Raw genomic sequence first — 11,237 nt, forward strand, 5'->3', positions numbered from 1 at the left:
TGAAGAGACTACAACACCAGAAGTAGCCACAACGAGTCCTGCTCCCGGTAATTGCCCAAGTGGTTTCTTTGGCAATATACCACATCCTTACAGATGTGACTCGTATTTCTTTTGTACTGGAACAGTAGAGATTCAGTTCTTCTGCGCAGAAGGATTCGAGTACGACCAAGCCATAGCTGTAAGTATTTTTTCTCCTTTTATGTTATCCGAAATGGCAAACTACCAAACGTTTCACCTGGTGGTAAGTGGTAACTGCCTATATTAAATATTGCAAGACCTAGTGTCCTGTGCCAGTGACTAAACTGGCTCCTCCGCTACTCTTCAGTACGGAAAACAGTAATACTACTTAGAAGTGGTCAGTTAGTATACTGCGTACCATAAGAATGTATACAACCTCAAATGGCTTTGTTTCCGCATAGCAGAGAAAGTATTGATCAATCAGTTTGTTAAAAATATATAGTAAAATTGAGGATATGCACTGATTAATGTACGATGTGAAAACACGATTCCTAAATATTTTCACGATAGAAAAAAAACACAAAATTACTTCGACATTTTACAAAACAACCCTTGTATTCAATATGTACTTTACATATACCTACTAATGATTATTTTTTTATATCATCAACTGAACTAAATAGAACAGGTATACTACACGATATTCAAATGGCGTTATTTTCGTTTGTAATAAAAGAAATTCTGAAATAAAGACAGTGTGTGTTAATATGGGAAAAATCTGAATTCGAGATAAGGTATTATCGGCTCTTTGGCCTTTCTTAACAATAATTTTAATTTGTGTGTATAACCAAAGCGTTCTTATTTATAGAATTGCGGAGCTATATCGGAAGGCGGTTGTACGTGGCGACAAACATCTGTAGTCCCATCAGCAATGGAAGCTGTTGAACCTGAAGTGACAGTAACTGACCCTTCAGTTAGGTCACACCGAGTTTTCTGTCCAGAAGGTCATTTTGGCAACGTGCCACACCCAGAAAAGTGTGGTTCTTATATCATGTGCGCTGAAGATCTGGAGCTACAGCTGTTCTGTTCTATTGATTCTGAATATGACCCCACACGCGATGTGAGTACCGACCGTGGAAAATATTGGGCATTCAAAGTGCGACACGAATGGCCTACGCGGACGTCCGGTCCGTCGCGGATGGTAAAATGTATTATGCCTATACAGCACATTCAGTGCGACGCGCACTGGTTCTTACGTAGTCATTCAGTGCATGGTAGACCTGTGTTAGTCGATCATTTTTGATAACCCGGGTCGATCATGACCCACGCGTAGTGTGATCGGGTCAAATGATTCGATCATATGTTCGATATTTTACGGGGTCACCCGTCCCTCATGATACTTCCATATAGCGTTTAAAAGTGTCACATTATACAATTAGCTTTTGGACTTTCCTTCTGATGGGTAATGTGTCTATAGTTAAATGCATCATTTATAAACCACACTTAGGACACTAAAATTTATTTTTAGATTTTACTTGACTTGACTTGACTTAAATAAACACAAGATACCGAAAAACAGATTAAACTTATAAAAATACCATGTAATGGCCACTGCGCCACGGAGCTATTAGAATGAATGAAGAATTGGTAGACTCATTGATGCGTTAACACGTTGACTCATTGATTGATTGCTTGACTTTTTGGATCGATCGAACGAAAGTTCTATCGAACAAATGTTCGACACAAACGAAGAGTGAGAAGGCGAACCGTGTCGTGAGTGGGGACTTCACGTGAGAGTGAACGAGACAACAATAATATTGTAATTGTTGAATAATCTCTTAAAAAAATGCACAAATAAGAAAGATAATAGTATCAATCTAATTTAGTGCATGGCGTCGTCGTTGTGTCAAACCAAGAGGGTTATTCAAAAGGTACGACTTCGACAATGTCTATGGAATCTCCGCGACGATTATTACAAAAATAATTATGAATTTCATCTTCCTGCAACTCCGAAAACAAAGATACAAATTTTCCTTTAAAAAGTCTATTCGTAACGATTGGGTGCACATTAAACCTGCTTTTAACCTGACGCCGTTTTTTACTGAATCAGTAGGCGGCAATGACCACTTTCAAATTTTTATCCATATCTGTACCACGACCGCTCACGATCCGCGAGGAATTGAACGACAATCCATCCGCGACTTCATCCGGTCATCCGCGCGCGGACGGTCCGCTTCGCACTGTGAAGACCCTTATAGTCACTAGCTGTATTGTAAATGCCGCAAAACATATGCAAAAGAACGTCCTTATCGGCTGTGATAGTACATTATTGCAGAGGCCGGGAACTAAGGGATTGCTGGAAGATAATGAGAGCGCTCGGCCTTGTATTAATAGCAGTAAAGCAATCCCCGTTCCCGCCGAAGCTTATAAATAGTGCTTTTCTCAAACAATGCGTAAGAAGATGTATAAAAGAAATAGTCAAAAAAATGTTAATTAAAATTATAAGCAATATTTACAATAAAGAGTTCTTAGGTTTTCGCGATTGTTACACATACGAAATGAAACTGTTTTTCCGGATTGAAATAGCGTATATTTGTTTTTTCAAACAAACTGACGTTTCGGGCCCTTTACAGGTCACATGAACAAAGTTGGTCAACGGTTAAATCCGGTAAAATAGTTTCATTTCCTAATATTTAACATAGTTTTACCAAGTACATTTAACTGTAGTCTGATGAAATTTCAACAATGTGGTTAAAGGTATATCCATTACTGCGTTTTCACTCTTCACAATAAAACTTATTTTCGCGACAACATAGAAAAAAGGCAAAAAAAAACAGAAAAGAGCGAACGAAAGAAATTTAGTTTATTTTACCGCCTTTTTTTAAAAAAAAGACGGTACTGGTAGGTATTTTTTAAAAAAAAAGGTATTTTTTATTCTCGCTATTACGAACACTTGGCCGACTGGCTGTATGAGTTTTTCTTTTGCTTGTTTATAAAGTTTACAGAATTGGATGGATATAATAAAATAAGAATATTATAAAATCAAAATTGTGGGACAATTTTACGAAAATAAGAAGAATTGCTACGAATTGCAAGGAATTCATTTAGCTTTTAACAAAATTGCACGATTTGGCCTTTAGACCCCTTGAACAACTATGAACCGAAAAATAATCTAAATAGTCACAAACTTAAAATTTTGAATAGATTTCTAGTGAAAATCGTATAATATGATTATCGATATGATTAGACCACATCACTATTCGCGTCACGGTGGCGGTGACAAGTGTCAAATTTGGCCTTTTATTTGGTGACGACTTTAGGCTATCAAAGCGCAGGTATTTCCCATTTTGTATGAGAGTAATGTATCTGTTACGTAGTAACTATTAAGTAATCTGTGGTACTGCCTTTTTTCCTATTTCTGCCGCCAAGCAGTAATATGAGTATTAAAGCTTTGAGTGTCACTGCAACTGCTATGGACAGGTGTATCGCTTATCACCAGGCGCACGATTTGCTCGTCCCGATACTTGATGTCATAAAAAAAGATAATATAGTTAGGTGTATTTAATTCTTATATGTAGCCACATATATGTCTCGTTGTTTGGCACGAGTTTTATTTGACATTGCTGTTTTTTTTCAGAGTTGCGTGTCTGTTAAAGAAGGCGGATGCACATTATCGGCGAACGGAAATTAAAAGCTGAAAGAACAGAAGCCTAACGACAGTGCCGTACGTCGGCTTCTACAGTCAAAAATCGTAATTCTTTGGGTTTTGTTTCGGGCGCGTGTAGGTATTTTCTTGCTTTTAAGTACAAAGTTGAATAAATTATGGCAACATTATAATATTTGAAGTTATTTAATGCCACTTATGACAACTAGAGGCGCTGAAATACTGCTTATTTTTAAAAATGTAAAAACGCGTTTTTTTAAAAAAGCGTGCTTTTTTCTTGGAGGATGGAAAAAAATTGGTTTCCATAGGCTTTTCTAAACATTTTTTAGTTTGAAGCTTACAAAATCGTTTAAAAAAGCGTTTAGAAGTTTAAAATCTCACGAGTGTTGTAATGCCTGATTATGTACAGTTACATACACTGCTTTATCTACACACATATTATAAGCTCTCTGTGATGTGTTCAGGAACCGCATGTTACGACTGGCGAAATGGCGGCAAATAAAAACTTTTCTCACGCATGTGGCCCAACCGTAGTTTTCAGTTTTAATTTTTCATGCCCTTATGAGCTCAATGTTGTTATAAAAAAATATATTGTTTTTCTGGCGTTGTGGACAATGACGAAATATTAAATATTCGTAATCTACACAATACGGGTATTTCAAATAAAAATATTTATAAATTGATCTTTGTTTAAATTAAACTTAAAATCAATTTATTAAATATGTAATATAAAATCTCTACTTAAGTGTTTTATTAAAGGCGAATTACCGCAGATGAAGAGGGAAAAACTGTTTTGCTACATCAAATAGTTTAAGTATTTACTATTAAATAACGATCTTAAAAAGAAAAAATATACGATACGCCTAAGGATCTTGTCTAAAGAATGTGCTAATTTGTTACAAGATAGGATGTATTTTATTCGATCTATAAAATCTTCAAAACAGAGAACCAACTATATTTTGGTTTTCAACTGAATCCCTAAATTTGAAAATTGTCCAGCGGTTTCACGACACACCGCGCTGCCGCTGCCCCGTCAGTCGCCATCTGGCGCTTATCGACGACGGATCTGTGTCAAATGTTCTTAGCCTGTTCATATTTTAGATATTCATATTAATTGTCAGCGCCCGGGTTGCGGAACGCGAGCGGCGGCTCCTCCAAATTTTTACCTTAATTACCGATCACTTATCTTCAAATAAAAAAAATTAAGACAAATGTGGTAACTTCATAGACAATAATTACAAAAACATTCATCACAGAAAATGACTTCAAAGTTAGTATTATCAATAGCCTGCTGGTTTGGTAAGCTCTGAATCGAGTATTTAATTTAGTGCGAATATTCACGGAAGATAGTGGCCTACAAAGAACGCAAGGTTGGCTTGCGCGGAGTTTACGCGAAGCGTCTTCCGTACGGAACAATCCGAGTCACTGTAAAACGATGTTTTAACGCCACACGTGATACTCCGCCAAGGTGTTTCGCGCGGATGGTCCGCAGATAAATATTCTGTACACAGAACTATAATGAGTAATAGTTCTGTGTACAGAATTAGTAAAAAAAAATCCGTAAAAAAAATCTGTAAAATTCACCACAGTTAATGAATTTTTTCAATTAAGCAGTTTTAACGAGTACAATAGACAATAGAATTTTGATTCTGAACTAAAAAGAGCGCCTTTGTGTTTATGGTTACAATAGTTTATGTGACTGTTACATGAAGAAATGAAGGTTTATGAAACGAGTAGAAAAAAATGTTTTGTTTTATACATCTCTTTAATGATCATAATATCATCACTAATCGTCATCATCATCATCGTTGTCATCATCACTACTTTCTTCCTTTCTTAACTTCGCTTCTAATTCCTTCGCTGGATTGAACATTCCGCTAGTTTGCGCGTTGCAAATAAAGCAACGCGTTGTTTTCTTATAGTTTGCTAGTGCACATTTCTCGCAGAAATAATGCTTACATCTGGAACCAATGAAATAAAAATATTTAGACACTGATGAAGTATACAGTCAATTGGAGTAAGAGGAACGCCGGGGTCTTGAAACCTTAATTCACAATCTAACAAATTAAGTGTTTTTTTTAAATTAAATGTCAGGATGTTTCCACCATGATGTTCAATTTTTTTAGTGAAATTACACCACTAGTTTGTCATAATTTATTAATACAAAAAACGACACGGTTATCAAACACGGTTTGGTAGAAGACATCGGTTCGAATCCGACCGGATCGAAGGAATTTTTTCTGAGTGTTCGATCTTTGTATTAATAATTATAACGAACTAGTGGAGAAATTTCTCAAAAAACAATTATATAACATATTGACGGTCAACTGGGTGACGAAATACTTTAATCGATTTCTCATAGATGGCGCTACGACTATAAAACGTCGTAAAAACCAGACAACAAGCACATAGAAAAATTCGTGAGGTCCACTGGTTCGTTCCGTGGCTTCAGTTTGCTAGAAGACGTCGGTCCGAATCCGGCCGGTACGAAGGAATTTTTTCTAAATGTTCGATCTTTGTATTAATATTACTACAATCTAATTGTTTAGCACTATAGTGTTTCAGTTTATAAAACAGGCAAACAAATTTGTTTAAACTATTTTAAAGAGATGTGGCTACTATGCCCCAAATCCATAAAGCTCTTAAAAATGGAAGTAAACTAATTTGCTAATATTTTTTCATACAGTTAATTATTCCACACAAGCGCAACTATTTGACACGATTTAACCTTCACTAGTAAAAGAAAGTAGCAAATTAATCTACTTTCATTCCTATTAAACATGTACTTCCGCAAAATAACGCCTGAATCTATTAATCGCATAAAACTCAGAAGTGGTCGCATTGAAATTTCAAGTTTCTGCAGTGCCTCAGCCATGTTCACTGACGCGCAAGTAGACAGTTTCACGGCTGTTGTACGTAAAAAGTCGGCATCGCTAATGAAGAGAATACGTGACAGCCCCAATAGCCCCTGAAAACAGTTGCTGACAGAAATGCGTGCCCAATTACGCAGCACTTAATAAATAATACAAAGAGCCTGGTAAAATATAAGAACTAATATAGTTTTACGTCTGTACCTACTAACATTTGATTGGATCTCAGTTGTCTCAATAAACAGAATAGAATATAATAGAGTGGACATTTATTACAACGCCACAACGTACACAAAAAAAATACAATAAAAAAATAACATTAAATAAAACAAATCTAACAAAAACAAATTATAACGACTACAAATTTTGTACTGTCATTTGTGCGGTTGTGGCGTACGCAAAAGGACTTCATTCAGCATAAGCCACAGCAATGATTGACTGTGGCGTTGGTTTTCAACCAGCCCTGAGCCGAGATGAGTATAAATAAATTTATAATATAAATAAATTTATTATTATTATAAAATAAAAGTCTAAAACGAATTGTTTAAGATTAAAATATCTAACTTTACACATAACTTTTATATGGAGTTTTTTTTTAAGTACAACAGAGAACCTGCTACATTTTGGCCCTATTTATCAAATTCACATTAATATCAAAATTTGAAAATTGCCCAGTGGTTGAACGAAACGACACGCCGCGCCCCGTCTGTCGCCATCGGCCGGTTGTCGACGACGGATCATGTTAATTTTCAGCGCGTGGGATACGGGACGCGAGGGGCGACCCCCAACACTTTACCTCCTAAAATGTGGGCTTATGTTGAAATACTTCGCCTTAAAGAATAAATGTTATTTACAGATAACTGTTACTAAACAACCGACCCCAAAATTTTGCTTATCGGCTTTCTTTTTCCGATTTCCATGGGATCCCCTCATCAGACTTTGACTTCTTGGTGACAATGGGACTGTTGCGGACTCCTTTGTACATTTTATACTTTTATCTGGTTGTCATGGCGATGGTGATTTGTTGCGGAAAATAATTAGAAATTTGTGTAGGCCGAAAGGAACCCGGAACAGTTTCGTCGGTAATTATCGAAATCGGTGCACAATTGACGGAGAAATCAGTAAATACACTGACATGTCTATAAAATTTGAGAATTTTCCTCAATTTCCATGGATCTCCTCAACAGATTCTGACTTGGTGACAATGGGACCACTACGAGAGTGCACTCTTTCAAACAAAAATGAATTTTCAAAATCCGTCCACAATTGACGGAGAAAGCGGAAAACACACAAAAAACATATATACACACACATCAAAAAAAGTTTGCGATCAATAGCATAAGCTCCTATAATTCTTTAAATTTAACTTTATCAAGAAAAAATCTATGTTGTATGCTTTCTTTAAATAGGAATACCCTGTTTGAAACTAAAATATAAAACTATTTTTTATTATTTATTTTAAAAAATTGAGCCATTAATCATAATGTAATAGTGATAGAAATTTCATAGAAAGAAAAAGACTGTTTAATTAAACTTAAACAACAATTTATTATTAAAAGGTGTGAATTCAATATAAAATAACTCCTCCCCTGGCTCGAATACATGCGAAGATCCTCCTGGGCATGCTGAGGATCAAGTTATCCAGCATTTCCTGGGGTAACCTATCCCATTCTTCAATAGCGGCTTCCCTGAGCTCTGGAACTGTCTGGGGACGTGGCTCACGGTTCCATACTGCTCGTTTAAGAGCATCCCACGCGTGCTCTATTGGGTTTAAGTCGGGCGAGCCGGCAGGCCAGTCTAATCGTGTGATATCGTATTCTTGAAGAGCAGCATTGACTCGTCGAGCTCGATGTGCGGGCGCATTATCATCGACCAGTACAAATTGGTGCCCATGGTTTACTCGGAATGGTCTGACGATATCATCAATAGCAACTGCTTTGTACATGTCTGCTGTCATGAAGCCCCGATACGGGATCAAAGGCGTTCTAGCTCCAATCATAATGCCACCCCAAAAGGACACCGATTTTCCGCCTTGCTGAACTGTTCCAGTGGCAGTCCTTTGTCTTTCACGGTCGCCTGGTCTTCTCCAGATACGGACACGTCGGTTATCTGGATGAGTGCTGATTCGGGATTCGTCAACGAAGAGACAGTTTTGCCAAATATTTTCGTCCTCACCTTCTTCATTTTGCCGAAGTCTAGCCCACTGCAATCTTCGTTGTTGACGTTGCCGGGAATTGAGCGGAGCTCGCCAAGACCTCCGTGCTCGTAATCCAGCCTGGTGCAAGCAATTGCGAACGGTCTGCGTGCTAACTTCAAGCCCAGAGGCGGCCCTGACTTCTGCTTTTATTTTAGTGGCGTTGATTGTTGGATCACGGGCTGCCAGCAATCTAATATAGCGCTTTTGGGCAGCTGTCAAAACAGTTGGGCGACCGCTGCGGGGTCGGTCAGCTAAATTCCCCATTCCGTGATACCTCTGCAACGTAGCCACGACACAGGATTGGGATATAGCAAGTCTACGTGCTATTATCTCTCGTGGTGTATCCTTCTTCCCTCAAAGTTACTATTCTAGCTCGTAAAACCTCTAATAATCCTCTTGGCATTTTTTCAATCACAACTTTCCGCGAAAAATATCTTGAATCGCTTATAATTGACTAAATCAGATTTCTGAATGAGCGTAAGCTAGGACTGAAAGCCTTTTTATATGAAAAAACAATTGAACGGGGTCATTGTTTTATGTTCTAATTTATTTTTAAATAAAGAATCTAAAAAGAAGAAAAAATCATAATATAATCTACAGTAACAAAAAAGATTTCAGTTTTTCGAAGTGATCGCAAACTTTTTTTGATGTGTGTACAGCCGAACGTAAACTTCCTCCTTTTTTTTGAAGTCGATTAAAAAGGGAAATACTTTTACAGCACTACACAGTTCACAGGGAAAACAATAAAAATAATTTTGACCGCTGAGAATTCCACTGTGAGTTCTGAAGAATGCCAATTTGTCCTAAATTGTTTCTGTCGGTAATCGAACCCGGCACAAAATCATTATACTCACTTAGTGACGACCGGGTCGGTGAAAGCGTTCCGGCAAATGAAACATCGGAACGGCAACTCGTCGTCGCTATTTATCTCGTAGTCGCTGTCGGAGCCACCCCCTGCCCCTGCCCCACTAGCCTTCTCCGCTTCCTCCCTTTCCAGTTGCCACCCGTGTTTGTAGTCCGATCTGTCGTGAAGAAATTTGCAGGAATCTGAAAGAAAATGGCCACGTTAACTTATATTACACAAATGCTGACGTTACTATTTGGCGGCAGAAATAGTTAAGGTGGCAGTTCTTCCTTGGATGAATTAGTAGCAGTAGAGGTCCTTGAGAAGAGGTGACGGGCGCAGTGGCAATGCCCCTCCGATCTTTGCGATTTAAAGCTCTGAGTGGCACTGCAACCGTTACAGATAGGAGTGTAGCTTAAATCGCAAATTAGAAAGCTGAAATAGTACAGCACCTGTGTGTACGTCTCCGTATATTTCAAAAATATTCTGTATTTAACCACAACTAATTACAAAACAAACGCAATCATATTTCATCGGTAATTAAATATGTAATTTTTCAATTAACTGGTCCATTTGAAGTGAAAGATTTGACGACATCCATCTATTGTTTCGCATTCGGGCTGGCCAATGGGAGCGCTGTTATCACCGTAGTGATTTGGATGAATAGTTTTCAAACAAATTAAATGACATTTCGTCTCTATTTCTGGTTATATATTCGATGCCACGAAGATATTAAAATCAAAAACAGTTCTTTTTCCCCAAAATGGTCCACTGGGATCAGCTCATCCAGCGCCTACTGTGAAAACCTTTGTTAGCCCAAGGGTTTGCACTGTAAGCTACAAAAAGCAAAAAAAAAACTTACCTCCAAAACCACAGAATCCAGTTTCTTTGTAATCTTTACATATGTCCGGTTGATAATCCCATCTGAAAAAAAAAAATACAAAATATTAGATTAAAGAAAAAAATAGAGAGAATAAAAAAAAGCAAGAATACAATTTTTATATTACTTTTTACTATAACGAGTGTTTAGGTTTTCGCGATTGTTACACATAGGATATAATACTATTGTTCCGGATTTAAATCGCGTTTATTTGTTTTTTCAAACAGATTAATGTTTCGGGGTCTTTACAGGTCACGGTTGACTGAGATGGCAAAGTCAATCAACCAGTACAGTTGTTGTATTTTGAAAGAGTTCGCCCAGGGAAGTACTGCCACCTTACCTATCACTGCCGCCAAGCAGTAATGTAAGCATTACTGCGTTCCGATTTTGAAAGGTAAGGGTGCTGGTGAAATTACAGGCATATGAGACTTCTCAACTTATGTCTAAGGGTGATGGGTGGCAAAGATCTTTGCGATTTAAAGCTCGGAGTGCCATTGCAACTGTTATACAATACAATACGAAATGCTTTATTTCTCTCAAAAAGGTTTACAAAATGCAGATTTGTTACATATCATGTTAAATATGAAGCACCTTAGTGAGAGCTGGAGTCTGTACTAGGTTGGGGACCTGTGTTACAGATCACCAGCCTCACACCCTTTTGACAAGTTTACCAGAAAAGTAACACTAATAAAATTTAACAAAAATAATGAAAATTAAAGAGTAAAATAAAATTGATAGCTAATTAGAAAATAAAACAAATAGAAAAAATCTCTGTGCGTGTGTGTGTGTGTGTGTGTGTGTGTGTGTGTGTGTGTGTGTGTGTG

At 37.4% G+C, this 11,237-nt stretch overlaps 1 protein-coding gene across 1 annotated transcript in view; it reads right to left on the reverse strand.

Moving 5' to 3' along the window:
* Window positions 1-5,382: 5,382 nt before the first annotated feature.
* LOC113238991 (RING finger protein 113A) overlaps window positions 5,383-11,237 on the reverse strand; it is an 11,572-nt gene continuing 5,717 nt past the window's right edge. The window contains exons 3-5 of the mRNA XM_026475861.1: window positions 10,396-10,457; window positions 9,544-9,736; window positions 5,383-5,583 (exon numbers count right to left, since the gene is read on the reverse strand). Coding sequence (XP_026331646.1) covers window positions 5,409-5,583; window positions 9,544-9,736; window positions 10,396-10,457 — 430 coding nt within the window. The 3' untranslated portion in view covers window positions 5,383-5,408. The remainder of the gene's footprint in view (window positions 5,584-9,543; window positions 9,737-10,395; window positions 10,458-11,237) is intronic.

The sequence above is a fragment of the Hyposmocoma kahamanoa genome, unplaced genomic scaffold (genome assembly GCF_003589595.1).
Source record: "Hyposmocoma kahamanoa isolate Upper Pololo Valley unplaced genomic scaffold, ASM358959v1 99019, whole genome shotgun sequence".
NCBI classification, from domain to species: Eukaryota; Metazoa; Arthropoda; class Insecta; order Lepidoptera; family Cosmopterigidae; genus Hyposmocoma; species Hyposmocoma kahamanoa.